General features: G+C 42.4%; 1 protein-coding gene across 1 annotated transcript in view; it reads left to right on the top strand.

Annotated features, from left to right (window-relative positions):
• The window catches only part of chchd6a (coiled-coil-helix-coiled-coil-helix domain containing 6a), a 100,659-nt gene extending 85,008 nt beyond the window's left edge, over nucleotides 1-15,651 (top strand). The window contains exon 8 of the mRNA XM_030056163.1: nucleotides 14,949-15,651. Coding sequence (XP_029912023.1) covers nucleotides 14,949-14,972 — 24 coding nt within the window. The 3' untranslated portion in view covers nucleotides 14,973-15,651. The remainder of the gene's footprint in view (nucleotides 1-14,948) is intronic.
• The last annotated feature ends 3,747 nt before the right edge of the window (nucleotides 15,652-19,398 follow it).

The following is a 19,398-nucleotide window of genomic DNA, read 5'->3' as shown; positions in this document are numbered from 1 at the left end:
AAGCTAAGGAGAGGAAAAACATACAGAGAAGAGATGGTTAGTCGAGGGAAGAAAGAGAGCGCGGCGAGAGAAGGACGCAGAGAGGTGGGCCGTCGAGGAAAGCAGTGAGAAAACGGAGAGATGCGCAGGGAGAGGAGAAACTGATGAAGAGGAGGTGGACAGTTGAGGGAGGAGGTGGAGGAGGAGGCAGACAGAGGATGATGGGAGATGGGATGGAGCTCTGAGGAGTGAGAAAAGATGGACGGAGGAAGACGTGGGGAGAGGAAGAGGTGGGTAGGGGAGGCATGAAGGGAGGTAGAATGAGGAGAGAGGATGTGAGAGAGAGAGAGAGAGAGGTGGGTAGTCCGGAGGTAAAAAGCGAGGAGGAGGGAGAGATGTGTTGACTGGGTGAGAAGTAGCCATGGAGGAAAGGTTGAGGATGGACAAAAGAAGAAAGGATCCAGTGAACAAGAGAGAGAGACAGAGAGAGAGAGAGAGAGAGAGAGAGAGAGATGGCGGGCCCCTCAGCAGTCATCCTTAATGAAGAAGAATGAGAGGCTTCAGTTGCCTGGTGGACCTGCTGACCACGCACACATAACCCACCCCTCCACACACACACACACACACACACACACACACACACACACACACATGCACATGCACTTACACTAAACTATGCACTCCTATTAGCTCAACTTTTGACACAAAATTCATGGAGCGAACAAGCAGTCAAACGCCACCCTCACCCCAATGCTATGCGTGAATAAATATTACAAAATGTCTTGTAGATTTATCAAAACTGGGCCTAATTAAGCACAAAGTTTCTCTCTTCACCAAATATTCTATATGTGCACAGTGAGGGAAAACTTCTGAGGAGAAACTGAGGCGGAGGGCTTTCATACCAGGCTTCTAAATTAGCGTGGAGTGCCTTAATTGGGGCTAAAGTCTTGCAGTGTTTTCACATCCGATTTCAAAGAGCCAAAACTTTTTTCTGCAAAGTTGACGTAGCATGCAGCGAGTAGCACCTTCTCTCCTTTGAGACTCTATTTGTGTCTCTTTGTGCCTCAATCGCTGTGACTTCCTGCCCACTGGAGAAAACAGGAATAAACCTCACAAGTGGAACTCTTAAATCACAACAAATTGCTCCGTTGTAGTTCTCCGCCGCTAACATCAGTGTTGCATTCTTCAACCAAAAAATGACATTCATCCGCGTGGCAAGGAGCACGTTTTCCTTAGTTTGTTTCTCTTCTGGTTTTATTTGAGGGTCTGTTTGTACCTCATTAGCCGTGACTTCCTCCCGAAGAAGAAGAAAAAAGTCTCAGGAAAGTGTTAACTGTTTTCTTCCACCTCAACTCACTGTTGAACAAAGGATGATAAAAACTCACTGGAGCGTATCGGTACGTAATGCTCTGACAAAGGTCTGCTGCCTGAGACTATTATTTTCATGTAGAGTCGAAGATACAGGAGGAGCAGTGTGATTTAGTGTTTGTTTCCTTTTGAATTTTTGCCTTTTAAAAACCAAAGACCGGCAATAACCAGAGAGAATAGAGTGCAGCAGACGCAACAAAATAGAGAGCTTGAAAAGGAAGGTAGTCCATGTATGAATTTGGGTGTGCTGAAATATTGTGATTTAGAGATGATGCATCCAATCTTTTTCAGCTTTTCAGTCGTGTTGTAACTAAAAGTCTCCCACTGCGCAATTTTATGTTGATTAACTATTTAAAAGATGCCTCAATTATAAACATTGAGGATAAAATTATATGTTTCAGACTACATTTTCCAGAATATAAGACAAAAATTAAGTGTTTTCATGTGGACATCACTGGTTTATGTTTCTTCTATGTAAAGCCATTTATGCATCGATTAAAGGGTAACTTGACCTATAGAATACAACAGTCTGGTTCTGAGTCACTTCTCAACATGGGGAACTTTTTTTTTTTTTTTTTAACTATTACTGACAGTATTAACCGAGCCAAGACTGACCATTAGCCCTTGAGAATGTGAAAAGATCCTTCAATATACGACAGATAAAGCCATAAAATTGAAATGGATGGAACAGCTTTTCCAACTCTCCTTAAATATATGAATCTGTATTCTAGCGGTCACTTAGCTGGTACACTTACACTGGCTGTCATGGCACATTTGATAACGTTGCCATGGAAATCAGTGTTGACTTGGTGCGTGAGACTCAGTAAGCCGGGGTGTTGCCATGGAAACATCATGATTTGGGTGAACATTCTAGTAGCACTTGCGATGAACTTTCCATGTGTCGTGTTCTGTCCATACATGAAACTAACGTAATGGACAATGAAGTTAGCAAATTTCTAAGGAAGACATTTTTTAAACACACTAAAAAAAATAACCATGATGCACAAGGAATGTACCTTCTGTACAAAGCATCGACACAATTTGAAATGATTTTCAGTGGATTCGGCGTGGAAAACAGTCGTCATATTGAAAGGCAAAGAGAAAGTTAAGGTCCTTCTTCGTAGATCGCTTCGGTGTACGCGAAAGAGCGGAGAATGAGATTTGGGAAAGAAGAGGCTGAAGGACACAGAAGAAGTGGGAAAATAAAAAGACATCGCTCTTAGTCCATATGCTTTGTTTATGAAGTCGACTGCCACAAACTCATACACATACATCAAAGTTGCATTCATTTCACAACTTTGCCCCTGTGGTTTTTGAACTCAGTTCCCCTTTTGAGAGTTTCTCTGCTTTGGTGTGTTTTAGCTGTCACTGTTGTCAATGGGTTTTATATTGGCGTGTTGATGCATATATGTGTGTGCGCCGCTTTGTGTGTGTGTGTGTGTGTGTAGGCACGCATATGAGTGTGTGCGTTTGTGTCTTGGGTCCACTGAAGAGTTTGACACGGGAGTCATGGACCTCTGACTTGCTGAAAAACAGCCCAATTTATTATCAAGTGCGGCTGAAAAGAGTTCAGGAGTGGGAGAGGTGGTAAGGGTGCTGTAAATACACACACACACACACACACACACACACACACATACACATACACACACTGCAGGCCAGTTATGAACCAGTGTGCTCAACATCCAGGTGGAGGAAAGGCTATTGGCATAAAAACTTTTCACCCCAGAGCTTCTCTGTGACAGGTGAGACAAGTCTCCTCAAGTTGCGGGGTCAAACTTCAGTCTCACTCTCGCCTCTAATCTTACGCCTCTTAAAGCCAATCCATGCTCCTGTTAAGTGTTTTGTAGTGTTTACAACGTGGGAAGTACATGCGGTCTCTGTGGACAAAAGGCAGTTCATGGCCCATGAAGCCAAAGTGGCTTGAGAGAGCAGGCTCTGAGCTGTTGATCCTGCACCACTGACCTCCAGCATTTCTCTCACAGCTACGATCCTGCCAGCCATTGCAGTGCGGCCTACGTGACAAATCCACGGCGCTTCACAAATCCAGAGATGCATGGCTCAGTGCTGAGGCCGTTTCTGGACTCTCCACACACCGTTGCACATGCCAAAATTATGTAATATCGCCGCTGATGCCGCCCAGACCAGACAGACCGCAAGAAGCATGAATTGGCTTTTGCTATTAATAGGGTCTGTACACTACAGAGGCCCCCTGATGTCACATGGTAGAAAAATAAATCCATATGCAAATCTGTGCTCTGTTTACAAATCTGCATGCACAGATTCATACATGTATCCTCGAATCACAAATCTGTCCCCTCAGATTGAAGCTGAGTGAAAAGCAAAATACAAACACATTGATGTATGCAGAGCACAAATAATGTTATATAATATTAGCATTAAATATCCTTCAATCTAAATAAATTAGATTTACCTGGCTGATCGTACAGCTTCTTCTGACTTTGAATGGCCTCACGCGTTTATGATTTTTTTTTTTTTTTTTTTTTTTTTACATCTCATGCAGAATAAGATCATTGTAGTGCATTGATAGTGGTGTGAATCCAAGAGTAAAGGCATATTCAGTCCAAAATCCAAAATATCGTACTGCAAAGGGTACTGAGCTCGGATTCAAACAGGTTTGCGTGTGGGTTTTATTTTTTCTGCCCCAGTTGGGTTCCACAATATTTCACCCAAACCCAAACCAAGATTCCTGTCCCATCCTGCCCCGATGGTTTCATCTTCGTTTCTGCTGCAGTCTCCTTTCCTCGTGTAACCTTGTTTCTGTGCGTTTCTCTCGTCTTTATTTTGGAGCATTTTGTAGAAAAGTCCTATACAAATAAAATTACTGATATCATTATAAACGTTATTGCCTATAACATACAGTCCACCTGGGATATAACAGGTTTTTTTCTGTAATGGAGTTGTGAGAGTGTGGCCTGTACTTTTAAATCCTATGTACACAGCACTTCTCTTATCCGTGTGTATGGTTACCTAAGCCTTTCGAAGCCCATGTTCACAGACACACCAACACAAACTCAAGCACAAACACACACACACACACACACACACATGCAGGGTTTGTAGAAAAAAGTTTTTTTCCCCCCCGAGCTTTTGTCAGTTGTTTTATCTGATTGTTCGTCAGTTTGTTTTTGCTGTATTCCTTTTTATCTATCTTTAATGAGTCTTCCTTCATCTGTCAGTTTTGTTTTTCTGCTTCTGCTTCTTTTAAACCAACACCTTTCATCTCGCCTCTGTCTGTCTGCCATTCTCCGCTTTCTTTCTCCCTCTCTGTCCCTCGCTCTTAGTCTGTTTCTCGCTTTGTCTCCCATCGCTGCTCCTCTCTTTCTATACCTCCCTCTCTCTCTCTCTCTTGGTCTCTCTCTGCATCTCTCTCTGTCTGCTCCATAGTTGACTTATTGATTTCATTTTCATACTGTTTGCAGTTGTTCTCTCCATCATAAACCATCAGCATTGCCTCCTTTCAAGTGGGCATTGATCCACTCCTCCGCCATACAACCGATCACAACCAATCACCACCGAGCGTCATTATCTGTTCTCGTTCTCTCCTGTTGTTCCTCTGTCTCGTATTGTGAGCTCTGTGGGTTATGTTTTATAATCTAGCTGTTCAACACTCTGGTGAAATAGCAGCCTGCTACATTTAGGTATTTAGGTAGTGAATCAGGCTTTTCTTTTCCTTTCTTTTATCTTTTTTTTTTTCTCCACTCACTAAGTATTGTGAGAAATGACTTGCTTTCAGAGAAAATTCAGCTCAGAGAAAATTGCTTTGCGAAAGTTTCATGAGAATGTGTCACGCAGAATCTTATACAACCTGTTGCAAAGAAGTTACGTTTACCATCAGTGCATGTTCTTTGCATAAGTTTGTGCGAGAAGACTTAAAGGAGCATACCACTGATTCTGCATGTTTAGCATAATATATATACAGCAATATACATATATATATCATTTTCCTCCCTTTTATCCAGCCATTGGTTTCCATTCATCCCACTATGATGTGAAATGAACTTTCAGAGACTTCAAACTTTCTTCACACCTTTATTCCATCACCATAATAAAGTTGATCACATTAGTTTTCCTAAAAGCAGCAGCAGCACTGTTGTGTTTTGGTGACTTGAAATTGGGCAGAGTGAAATGGTCCCTCCGCCTGGGGAAATAGTCCCCGGGAAAACGTTTGCTTTACACAGCAAATGATCAGTTCTGCGGTTTATGAATTGTGACACCTTTGTTGGAAGCAGAAGCGGAACAGTCAAAGGTGGCTGTTTCAACCAAAAATTCATGTTTAAAAATCATGTCATTTTGATTATATGTGAAATCTTAAGCACGCCCACATTATTTGAAAAATGGTTTGTTGCAATCTTAATTAACCTCTCCCGACAGATGTAAGATTGGAACAAATGTTGTTGAGTGAAACATGCTGGCAAAAAAGGGCAAAGGGCTGAAAGTTGAACCTGAGAGAGAAATTTCATATCACAAAGTGCATTTTGCCACTTTGGCGTAACCCATGAAACTTTCTCTTGCTTTCTCTCTTTCTTCAAAAAACATAGCTTTTGCTTTTGCACCCCCCCCACCTGTCTCTTTCCACCCCCAGCTTTCCCTTTCTCTGCCTCTCTCACCTATATTCCTTTCTCCCCCCGTGTCTTTTGTTGCGCTGCGGCGTGCGATCGAAGAGCACATCAAGCCAAATCCAGAACCCACGTTTCCTCTTTCATCTGCCTCGTGGCCCCCAGCGGCCCCAGGACACCTCGGTGCTTTCAAACGGCGGGGGGAGGTCGGGGGTGAGGAGCGGTGGAGGGAAGGGGTGCGGTTGAGGGTACTCACAATTGCCTCCTGAGGGAGACATTTGCACCAGCTTTTGTACCCGCAGCTCGATGCACCCTGACCTTTCCGAGAGCCACCTTGCCTCTCGGCTCGCGCCACCGGGCCCCCTGCTTTCTCTCCCTCTTTCTGCCTTCTCTGATGGGGGGTCCCGATAATAACTCAACACAGCCTCGCATTGTGCTCAGTTGAAAGCCACCTTGACCATGTAAACAATTGGTACATTTCCTTTTTTTTTTTTTTTCCTCCTTTCCCCCTGTAGCACATTTCACACCGATAGTCCGGTCAGCGCTTTATCGCTGTCTCTATCTGTCTCTCTTGGAGGGGTTTTGTGGGACTCAGACCACCAGCTGGGATAAGAGAGGACAACAGCAGGGCTTTTAGGTGGGTTTTTCAGTCGCTTTTGTCGCCTTGAAGCAGCCGCAACATCATCGGAACGGTCCACTTTGTGCCAGCCGCTCTTTTTTTTTTTTATCCCTTTGTCACTCAATCCATCTGTCTCTCCACCCCCCTCTTTCTCTTTATGAGTGGAGGCCTGCCTCCCCTTTGTGATTGCTCTTCGATTCACACCCCGTACTCCCAAAGCGATCGATTTTTCTTTTCTGGCCTTTTGTAAATAAAAAAATACCATTGTGTTATTGTTCGCTCCCGGAGCTATGTTGACAAGTTCACTTTCATGTGAAACTTCAAAAGTGCTTTTTCACAGTCATACCGCAGTCGTCCCAATATTTTGTCTCTCAAATTCAACAAAGGCAGCACAATATTTAAGTATTATTGATGCTGTATTAAAAAAGTCAACTTGCATAAACTCACAAACACCTAATATCAATACACACCTTATCAAATTCCATCCCGCTTTTTTTGTGCAGAGCAAGTGTCATTCATGTTGGCAGGAGCTACAGCTGTCTGTGCCTCCTATTGAGTTATTTCAAAGGCTTGAAAAGTTCAAAATTAGCCTGAGGATTATACTTCCACCAGCAGAGCGAGTTTAAACCAACCTCTTCTACTGCTGAGGTTGTAAACTGGCCTACCTGTAGCACTTTTTTTGCAGCAAAGTACATTTCTTTCCAAGGAAAACCTCATTGCTCTAAGGAACATAAGTTTCTCAACATAGGGAAAAAAATTCTCTGCAGCTGAAGCCATGTATCTTTTTTAATGGGTTATATGTATATGAGCTACATGGCTCATGGTGTGTAGACACACTCCTCATCACACAGGGGTCATGTCAGCTTTCATTTCACACAAGGTCTTAACAGACTTAACATTTGTCTTGTTTTTATCACGGATGCACACCGGTTCATAGGCGTCCCTCTCTAATTTCATCAAGTGGGGCACAAACACAAAGAACAACTTGTATTACATAAATACAGTACAATAATTACATATCAGTAACTCCCATAATCATCTTCTTGTACGTCTTTCACATGACATGACAAAACTTGCACATATGTAAACAAATATTAAGATTTTTTTTTTTTTTTTTTTCATGATGGTAACAAAACACATGCTTTGTTGAGTTGCTATCATTAAACCTGCAGTGTGGAAATTTCCACTTCTGTATGATTTGTGGCACTCTTGTGGCAGTGGATAAAATACAGCTTTAAAAATACACCTCTGGGCTGCTCAGGGGAATGCCTCTCAGTCTTCAGAAAGTCATAGAGCTGTCATATTAGGTAATTAGCCGTGCTATAATTTTAATTACACAATTCCAGTAGAAATCCACTGTGCGCCAGGTTACTAATTGGTGGGTGATAGCCTTAATCATCGTGTAAAATTATGACTTTAGATAGAATGTAATGAACATTTATTTATATGTAAAAGCTCTGCACTGTAGCTTTAACTAGTTAGTAAACCATCCTAACTTTACCGTATTCTCCACAGAGGAGATGAAGGCAGCTGATCAACCAGGCAACCGGATCACAACATCAGCTGATCATTAATTAGCTCTATGTGTCATCAGTGTGCTTTGGTATTGGACACAGTCTGTGCTTGTTCTTCTCCACGTTCCCCACCTCCTGTCTCCATCCCTTCATCCCTCCATCCCTCAGCAGTGGAGCGGTCAGGCCTATCAACCGCAGAGGCTCAGCCTATCACCAGGGAGCCCCAATTGCCTGCCAGTCATCAGATAAAATGGATTTCCAATTGAGTCAAGGCTCCCAAGCTGGGTCAGGCAGAATGGACAACAGGCTGATTTCTGCTGCTCTCTCCTCCTCCTGGCTTTCTATTTGTTATTTGTTTCTCTCTTTCCTTCTCTCACTGTGTCTCCTTTTTTTCCTCTCCACTCTCTCTGTCTCTCTCTCTGTGATGTGCTGACCAGAACCACATGAAATGAAAATTGGATCGTTGTAAAGGTCTAGATACCAATGGGCAATCTGGAAGGTGAATAGCTCCCCCAAGTCTTCTTAGTCAGTGACCATTTTAACCCGGGATGGAGCCTAAATTACACCGCTAGGACGGCAGTCCATTAGTTTGTGAATGAGGTGGCAAGGTCTGCATTTTATCTCAGTTTGTTTATTTTTAAGATTTTCCCCTGTGACTAAATGAGTTTAGCCTTTTAAGGCTTTGCACTCTGTAGATCATTAACATAGCTTAGTCACATCTTATAACAGTATGCGGTGAACATGTAACATGTAGATCAGGCTCTTGAAGCTGATTTTTTTTTTTTTTTTTTTTTTTTTTTTTTTCATATATGCAGTTAGGAACTTTCAATAATTTGGACTTAAAAATAATGACCTTACTCCAACTGTCCAAATGTCTGCAAAAGTCTTTTAAATTGCATCATATAAACCCAAAGTTTTAAAAAGGCCTACAGACTTGAACTAAACTTTGAATTGAACAGAAAGGAACTTTGGTAGAGTGTTGGGTTATATATTTACCTGGGCATTATGAGTCCACATGGTGGTGAAATATTGTCACTAGTTGCTCTGTCTGTGCTTCCCTGGGCTGCTAATCCACAATACTGCATTTGTGTCTCTCCATTCTATTCCAAAGTGCAGCGCAACAGACCCCAAAATAACACTTTTAGCCCATAAACCAACAAGAACAAAGCGGATTATGCCAATGTAACTTACAGCCCACCTGTAAGAGAACCAAAGACTGACAGACTGACAGACAACACAAACAACAGGTCATCTCATCCGATGTGATGCATTGGCCGCACAGACTGTGACCCTAAAAAATCAAAGGTCACAACCTCCTGTCATCCATTCATGGTGATGTGGCGTTTCAATGGAAGTGACACGGAGGTCAGACTGTTTATGTGTTTGTGTTTGTGTGTGTGCCTGTGCTGCAGTCAGTCAAATTTCACTCCTCAGACAAGAAAGAAACATCATTAGCTTATAAGAACGGGGCTCACTGCAGAACACACACACACACACACACACACACACACACACACACACACACACACACACACACAGAATTATTTGAGAGCATCTGTTATTGTATTCTGCTTTTCTTTCAAGCATGCTTTGGGATTGGCAGCCTGTACTAAAGCGTGCCAAAAAAGCTGAATAGAGCTGATTTTAAAATCAACAAAAGGAGAGAGAATGTGTGCGCACTTGTTTGCATTTAAGTCAGTCTATGGCTGGAATTTGCGTTGCTGTTTTACTTTTTCCTGTGTCTGTTTTTCTTTTCTGTTTTTCTCTTCTCTCCCACAAAATACACACAAATACACACACAATTTGGCCAAACAGGCGACCACTTGTGCGCAGTGAAGACAAGAATACAGTGGGATGGAAAGGAGGAAGGGGAAGAAGAAACAACAGGAGAGCGGACGGGAAAATACAAGACATTAGAGGGGAGTAGACAGGAGGAGAGAAGAGGAGAATGGTGAGAGGATGGGAGGCAAGGAGAGGAAATCAGAGGGATGAGATGAGAGGGCAGAAGAGGGGAGTCATATTGATCACCCTGCTTTGTGAGTCTCTCTGTGGTTTTAATGGTGCTAGTTTCACAGCTGGAGCAAGCCTCATACTGCTTAGCCCAGATACCATTCCCTCTGCACACACACACACACACACATACACATACTCTCTCTGTGTTTCTACCACCTAGCTCCAGGTCAATGCCTCCCTACCCTCCAGTCATTTCAGTTCAATGCATCGTTCCACTCGGGCTACTGTAGCTGTAGGGCCTCAGTGGCAGCAGCAGCCACTCTGGACCACCCTGCAGACCTCCTGCTGGCCAGTTTCTGAGGCTAAGCAAGGCTGAGCTTGGTCGATGTCTGGCTGGGAGACCAAATGCCCAGGGTCAGCCTCCATCAGGCCAGGTGTGGAGTTCACTCTGCAAGGCTATATTGGACTCCTTAGCAGAAATTCTGACTTGCAATAGATTTATGTGTTTACATGGAAAACCATGAATTAAAGATGAATGGTGATCCCCATCCAAATGATTAGAACGGTTGGCACAGATTTTCAATGTTGTTATAATGGAAATAAGTATTGTTTCATACATTGCTGTTGAGACTCAAGTCAGTGTTCATCACAACAATTACTGGGGTATGTGGTAAAATGATATTTTTCCCATGTAACACATGAGCTTTTTGACTTGTTTGCAGCATACAAATCCTTATTTATCTGACATAAGCATATCAGCAGAATATATTTAGGTGGACAAGGTTGAATTCATCTTTATCTAGCCTCTTAAATAGCTCCAAAGATAAAATAAACATCTTGTATGTGGCGTAGGTCAATTTCATGCCATTATGCCTTTAAATAATTGACTTCAGTATTCAAACAGGAGACTGTTATTTCATCATAGCAGTGGCAATAAATTGCCATTAATAGCTGCAGTGTGTGAGAGACTCCACCACGTCCCCTTGTTTTCAAGCTTGGAATTATAGAATGATATAATCAAAATCCTTGAAATTGCTAATTTAAAAACTGAGCCCCATATACAGCCAAGCCTGCCAATGCTAAACATGGCACACCTGTATAGCAGGGATATATGCGCAGAGTTTAAGAGACTGGCAGCTTTGATTAGAATGTGAATACCTCCTCCATTTATTCTGATTCTGCGTGGGAGATGAAGTAGTCAGGGTCAAACCTCCCCATGGTAATCAAGATATATAATAATAGCTTTGAGCCATCTTGTTAGGCAGTGTCTTTCTTGAACATAATTACTAAGATTTCTAAGACTTAATTGACCTTTACATAGAAGGTCAATATTCTAGTATTAAATGCACACGAGCACCCCCCCCCCATCATATTTTACAACTCATTGTGTTTTCTTTTGCTCCCTGGAGAACATCTCACTAGCGTGGTAAATCACCTGACTTAGGGTTATTGATCATCCATTATTCTGGTATGTTGCTCTGTAAGGTTTACACAGTTGTGAAGCTTTATTCACGTGTCGTGGTTATCACCGAGACCCCACAGACCGTCACTCAGGATCATTTTGGTCGTATTTCAAGGTGTAGATAGATCATAGCCATTTGATGCGAAACCGCATGCTTTGAGTGAAGCCCTCTCATGTTATTTAAGACAAGGTCATACACTGTTGCTTGGAATCATGTTGTCAGACCATCTGTTCACTCACGGAAAATGAATAGTGAGGGTTTTCAAGGACCTCATTGATCTTTGACGGAGAGATGAAGGTTGCACTCCTTTGATCAATTCCATTACACTGTAGTGACCCTAGCTCTTCACGTAGATGTTATGTAGGCCTGTTAGGCTCCAGCTCTTATGGAGGCCATCTTGTTCGGCTGAACTGAAAAAGACATCTCTACAGTTTCCAGAGAATGGCCGCTCAGTAGTCAAGAGATAAATCTTGGGTAAAGCCCTGTGATAGTGTGGTTAAGTTCATACAGAAGACACCTGGGCTTTTCTGTTGAGGAGCTGATTACTGTTTAGACGGGGCCACATTCCTGTGATCAATTCCTTTTAGTGGCTGAGCGATATTCACACTGAAGTTATCATCTCGGCTTAATAGGCTGTGGCTTTCTTGGAGACCATCTTGCAGTCTCTCTTCAGATGAGAAAGCATGTCAGTAGTTGAAATCAGAGTGATGAAGACGTGTCCTCCTACTGCAGCTTGGAGTCATCTCGTTAAGCTAGACCTCTTTGATACCAGCTCACTAGGGTGTCGGGATATTGCTTGAACATCTGATAGGCGAGCACGGTTACATTCTACGTTACATCCATTCTGCACAGTCCCCAAGGTATAACTGTAGAAGCAAGCTTGATAGATTGTGGCCATCTCTGAGATCATTTTGGAGTCATCCCGCTTGGCCATGACTCTCTCTTAGAGAACGTATTAATGTAAGACGACTTTTATTGTCAAATGGTAGGCCAAGTCTTTAATGAAAGCACAGAACTTAGCTTCGGTTTCTCTCTTGGAAGTCACCTCATTTGGCTGCTCAGGAGCTGCTAAATCTTTACAGATATGAGTCCAAAAACCAGGAGCTCCATACATAAACAATGTGTATGCACAAAAACCATGCGTAACGACATAATGACGGTCTGAGGATGATGTGATGAGGTGGAGATGAAATATAAGGTGAGAGATGGAATCTTTTAGTTGCTTAGGTTGAAAATAGGGGGTGTCACGATTTCAACTCTAAATTGAAAAATCAATTGGAATGAGTATTCGATTTCATTCAATTTTCAGTGCAGGAAAAAAACCTTGACATTGAAAATTGATTTGAATCATGACCTTAAATTTGTAAGTTAAATTGAATCGTGACACACTTAGTTGATAACCTTATGCACTGATTTGTGTGAGTTTACATAGAGAAGCAAAAATGCAAATCAAAGGCACATTCATTAAGGTGACATTGATGAATTACTTTTGTGTCATTAATTTTAGTTTAATTTTACTTTTAGTTGTGACGCACCTTGTAATGTCAGGTTTAGATGTGATCACTACTAAACACATTTCTGAGATATCACTTGCCTATGATGCTTTATGAACAGTATGAAGAGCCGCACAGTCGCGTGTAATGACAGCTGCTCTGGCTGTTGGAGAGCCGGGTGCAACACAATCTGGGAAACAACACTTTTTATTTTCCATTTGTTCCTCATTTGTTTCATTGCCAGGTGTAATGACTGGTGAAGCAATCAATGAATTGATATGAAAACAGCTGGTTAAGGGTGTGTCTTCATACATTTATGCCTAATTATGGCAGTGAAAAAAAAAAAAAAAAAAAAAAACGTGCACGAATGCCCAGTTCCTCAATGACTGAGATTTATAAAACAGAATCGTGCGTACGGACAGCTTTATGAATCTGACTAAAAAAACGTGTATGCATTTTTCTGGCTTTGTGCGTACACACAGCTTTTAGTCAGGACTCTGCACAGTGTTTTCTGCATGTGGCCTCAGATCTCTATGTCAGAGTAACTGTATTCATAATGTTGCCAGAAACGATCTTGTTAGCGTAGGGCCCTCTTTGACTGTGTAGAGCTCAGGTCCTGTGCATGTGACTGGTAAGTGTTGTCTTAGCAAAGTCCTGTGGTCACAAAGCCATATTCTTGATGGTCGTGGCCCTGCAGTTCAGCTCTAATCTCTGCTGGAAACTGGCATGTTAGGGCAAGAGGACCATGAAGAGCTTATCAACATGCTTCCCCATTACCTAGATATTACCATATAGCTCATGGGCTCTCAAAGTGGGGTTAAGACCGCCAGGGTGCAACATTATTTTGGTGGATAGCAAGATGATTGGCTTGGTCTTAAAGCTCGCCATTATGCTTGTGCTCAGCTGAGTTAAGGGTTTATGGGAAAGAAAGGTTGAGACATTTCTCTTGGAAAGCCAGAAGGGACCACTTTTTTTTTTTTTTGTATTTATTAATCAATTGCTAGAACAGTCTCACCGGCCTCATATGGACCCCACCCGTGCTTTAGAGCATCTCATGTAAGGTTTAAACATTGCCATCTGCACTGTGAATTTGGAAGTTCCACTACTGTGTTTGCAGTGGTTTGCTGGAAATGCTCCTCCTCTGCATGGGCTAAGCTGTATGACTTCCCCAGTCATTGACTTGGGGGGCTGCATTTACAGTCTGACTTACAGGGCAAAGTAAAATGATGAAAGGCAACTTGTTGCTGAGATTTATTTGACCTCAGTGGAGTGAAGAAAGGAGGCTTCCAGACAGTATATAAAACCCATAGTTCCTCAAAGTTTGGCTTAACTTGAGCCCCGAGTTAACTTTTTACATTTGTTATTGTGTCACCTCTGCAAAGGGAGGGACAGCAGTATGTGCAGGGAGTGCGAGGATGATGTATGGAGCACAAAGCTGCCTAAACATAGCAGGCGTCTGGTAGCCATGCCGTGGAGAGAGGAGAAACAAGGACGATAAGGCGAGTGAAGGATTTATGTAGAGACCCTCTAACGGGTGTGCTGGAGGTCCACCGTCCTGCTGGCATAGCCTCTTTTCAAAAACAGCAGCGGAGTGCAGTCCCAACAAAAACGCCGCTGCGCAGAAATAAAACACAACATTATGAGTGCAGACAGTGGCATTGACGGTTGTATTTCGTTCATTGCCACATTAAAACATTTTGTAATCTTCAGGAACAGAGATGCAGACCTGTACTGCACTGGGCATGAGGCTGACTTCTCTCCATCACTGAGGTGGTCCCTGCCTTTACCGCCTCTGACCTTTCACTAATGGTCCGTTAGGGCCGGTAAAAGCCTCCAGAGTATGAAACGTACATACACATTGTCCTTTCACCTAAGAGCTTCTCAAAGGTCAGAAGGCATGACAGCTTGATTACTATGTGATTGTGTTAATTATTGCAATTCTCAATTTATTTCTCTCTTTTTTCTGTTTTTTTTCTCAGAGCCTGCTGGTCAACCATGGATGATCAAAGGGGAGAAGAGGGTAAAGCGACTTACTAGATGGATGTTTTCAGACTGGCAAGAGGACCAGCGTTTGTTGCATTCCTGTTTTGGCCTGGATTTGGTACATATAGTAGGAGCAGAGAGAGCTGATATGCTTTTAGCACACCTTTTTATTGTCTTTTTTTTTTTTTTATATATATATATTTAAACATGGTATCTTCATTTGAAGTTACACTACTATGCCACATAGCTACATTCTGCAGGTAAGCTTTTTTTTTTTTTTTAAAGAAAGGAATAAGTGTGTTTAATTCAGGGTCCGGGTCAATATGCTTTCAATTTTGTCTTTAAGGACAACAGAATCTATTCCTTTGATTTGAAGTGGTAAGATTCATTCAAAGTCATTCCTCCACAGACTTGAGAGATTCAGTTCCTGTCCAAATCTTTGCGGTTTTTCGATGACTGAAAACAGAGTAAACCTATTTCTCATGAAGGCTGAATTGACAGTGTATCGACATTGCCCTTGTTTTGATCTCTGACTGAAAAAAAAAAAAAAATCTGATTGAGTTTTATCGATTTGAGTTTTATGGTTTTGTATTTTTTAACAACACAGGATTGAACTCAGGTAATCCTCGCCAACTCTTTGATTCATCAGAGCTGTTATTATTATTATATGATTTTATTAAAACATTCATACGCTGGTAAGGGTCTTGCTTGTTTCTTTCCCACCCACCCCCCCACCCTGTCCTACACGGTCCATGATCATGGAATTTTTCACAGAAAATGGGCAGAAAAACAGTGAAGTCACGGAGCAATACAGGCAGTCATCAGGAATGTCCTGCACTTGCTTGTGTCACGGAGGCACGGCTGAGCTTTCACTCTATCCCTGCTGCTTTTCTCTATAATAAATAATACAGCAGGGAAACAAGCATTGTGCTGCAATTTTTGGTCATTGGACTTCTAATTTACTTTTAAAATGATATCACAAAAAAAAAACCTGTCAAAGAAAATAGAGGATATTTATTCCAGCTAGGAAACAAGGCCTCTATAGGTGAGACAGTCAGCGTGAGTGTTGAATTCTGGGTGAATGCCACTCACGGCCATATATATATATCAGCATGGTAAGTAGCTCATTGCCTGCTATTATGCATAGTAACTTGTTTGCCCGCATGTGCTGGCATCTTATGTGCCTGTAGACTCGAGCTGTCTCTCATAACCCACCAAAATGTAGCCTCCGCTTCTTACTTCCACTTATTCCTGATTTATTTATGTTTTAGGTGTGGGCAGTTTAAGACGGATAATAATATAGTTAAAAATATAGTTTGTGTGTGTTACGGCGAGTTCCTGTTCAGCCTCAGGGCACCGAGCCGGCGCCCGTAGATGATGGAGAGTTAACCTCGGCTCTGCACATTCCTCATGTTCCTCTTTTGGCCATTTTAACCAGAATCTGTGGGCTGAAGACACTCAATTTCCATGTTTGGAACTATCATGTGACACTGTAATGTGCTAATGGAGATATACTTGAATTTTTTTTTTTTTTTTTTGCAGTTGAATTGTTAGCATGAATTATATATTTATGCCAGCTGACAGTTCAATTACATGGTTTATTTAGTAGTTAGTTTTTAAGTTAGTCTTTTAATTATTTAATTTATTTAACAGCTAGTTGTATATGAAAACAGCATTGATCTGTTATTTATTTATTTCCTTCCTTAGAGGTCAGAAAGTTGGACAGGCTGGCAGTGTGAATGAGTGCATCCAGGTGTGTATTGGCATACTTTTACTTGTTATCGTGTGGGTACCCACAAAAAATAGACCCGGGAACCATGTTGGGCTCCAGCCTTTAATTTAAGAAATGCTCCGAAACTTTAGTGGCTGTTTTTCGCTGCTCAGTATTCTTTCATATATGTGCATAATAATGTTGCCAGTCTTAATAAGCTATATATACAACAATAACACCGTGTTCAACAAGTGTGAGTTAAATGTGAAGGTAACACGCAGTGAGTTGTAGTTTTGAATTCTTCAGTGAGGCCGCGCTAATTGGCTTGAAGCGCAGAGACAGACAGGTTGGCAGCGCTTCGCCACTGTGTGCTCCAGTGTTGGGAGCTCACACACAAATAGACACACACACACACACACATTCGGGCACTAGCGGCCAATCTTAATAAAAGAAATGACATCGGGCGGGGGGAGGGGATGCGGTCACGCAGATGTTGCTACGGAAACAGCGGTGAGCGAAGGATGGGAGCTGGAAGGCAGCAGGTTAGAAATGAGAGAAGTGAGGAAGACGACGTTGGGCGCATTCAAATGCAGCCTCGCTCTCTCTCCCTGTTGATCTCGTGTCATACCCAATTACCACTGCAGCGAGGGAGAGGAGGAAGCCAGAGTGGAGATGGGGGAGTGTGTGTGTGTGTGTGTGTGTGTGTGTGAGAGAGAGGGAGAGGGAGAGGGAGGGGGCATCAGGGAGAGTGAGAGAAGAATTCTTGTGCTGGGTCCAACCTCTCAGATAGTACGTGTGCTATCTGTACATGGAGGTAAACACCCACACATGTCGCTGCACTTTTATGAGGGGGAGGTCGCACCAAACATCATTCTCTTTTATCTTCACCTTCAACAGAATGTGTGTAAGACAGGTGAAAATTCCTTTTGTGTATGTGAGTGTGTAAGTATTCATCGATGGAATATGAATGAAGTGGAGAGCCTCAGCAGCCCTGAACAGTTCCCTGCTGGCACGAGGTATATCATACAGATAGGCTGACAAGAACTCGCTGTTTAGTGTTTTTTCATATTCCATTTGTATGTATGTGTGTGTGTGTGTGTGTGTTCACAGTCCATTCCACTGAGAAACACACACTACTGGCTTACACACACATGCTGTGTAACCACACATCAGCCTTGATTTCGCTGATTCCTCTATATAACCAAAACCTGTCTGCGCCAAAGTGCTACAGTCTCTCTAATGCTGCCATTTTGCGAGTGCCAGTCTCTCTGAATCATCTGCTCTTTTTGATAAAGTCTTTATTTCTATTGTCTTTATATAGTACCAGTGGTTCTGCATGTTTAGTGTACTATCTACCAAATCTTTTCCCAAAGCAAGTTGTGTTTTATATCATATTTGGCTTCCATTCACTCCACTATGATACAATAATGAACCTTCAGAGACTTCAGACTTTCTTCACATCAGCATTCCATCACCACAATAAAGTCGTCCACATTAATTTTCCTAAAAGCAGCAGCACTCTCATGTTTTGATGACTTGAAGTTAGGAGTGAAACAGTCTCTCAACTGGAAAATAGAAACGTTTGCTTTGCAGTTGTCTGACGTTCTGCAGAATCAGGACGTTATAAGGCTGGTTCCACCAAAAATCCACATCAGAAAATTGAGGGATTTTGATTATCATATATTGTGCACTCTTAGGTGTCCCCACATGATTTGCAAAATGGTTTGTTGCGATGTAAAATGTGGGGAAACTGTAGTAGATGGGCCAAACACTCAAAATCAACCTTTTTGAAGCTGAGCATCATTTAGCACGGTGGCTATCTTCAGCATCCCCATTTGTTCTTAGTCTCCTGAGTTAGGGTCTATACATGCTGCTAACTTAAAGTGCAGTAACACACATTGTTTTCATGCTCAGTTTCAGCACCAAGAAAGTGCAACGAGGACTTCAAACCAAATAAATTAACTAAATAAATGAATATAGATAGACAGATAAATACATTTTTTAAATGCAACAGCACTTTGCCTAATAATACCATACATACACTATATTACCAAAAGTATTCGCTCACCCATTCAAATGATCAGAATCAGGTGTCCTAATCACTTGGCCTGGCCACAGGTGTATAAAATCAAGCACTCAGGCATGCAGACTGTGAAACAAGACATTTGTGAAAGAATGGGCCGCTCTCAGGAGCTCAGTGAATTCCAGCGTGGAACTGTCATAGGATGCCACCTGTGCAACAAATCCAGTCGTGAAATTTCCTCGCTCCTAAATATTCCACAGTCAACTGTCAGCTCTATTATAACAAAATGGAAGCGTTTGGGAACAACAGCAACTCAGCCACGAAGTGGTAGGCCACGTAAAGTGACGGAGAGGGGTCAGCGGATGCTGAAGCGCATAGTGCAAAGAGGTCGCCGACTTTCTGCACAGTCAATTGCTACAGAGCTACAAACTTCATGTGACCTTCAGATTAGCCCAAGTACAGCACGCAGAGAGCTTCATGGAATGGGTTTCCATGGCCGAGCAGCTGCAGCCAAGCCATACATCACCAAGTGCAATGCAAAGCGTCGGATGCAATGGTGTAAAGCACGCCGCCACTGGCCTCTAGAGCAGTGGAGACGCGTTCTCTGGAGTGATGAATCACGCTTTTCCATCTGGCAATCTGATGGACGAGTCTGGGTTTGGAGGTTGCCAGGAGAACGGTACATTTCAGACTGCATTGTGCCGACTGTGAA

Source organism: Myripristis murdjan, chromosome 7 (assembly GCF_902150065.1).
Source record: "Myripristis murdjan chromosome 7, fMyrMur1.1, whole genome shotgun sequence".
NCBI classification, from domain to species: Eukaryota; Metazoa; Chordata; class Actinopteri; order Holocentriformes; family Holocentridae; genus Myripristis; species Myripristis murdjan.
This window is presented reverse-complemented; position numbering and strand designations above follow the sequence as displayed.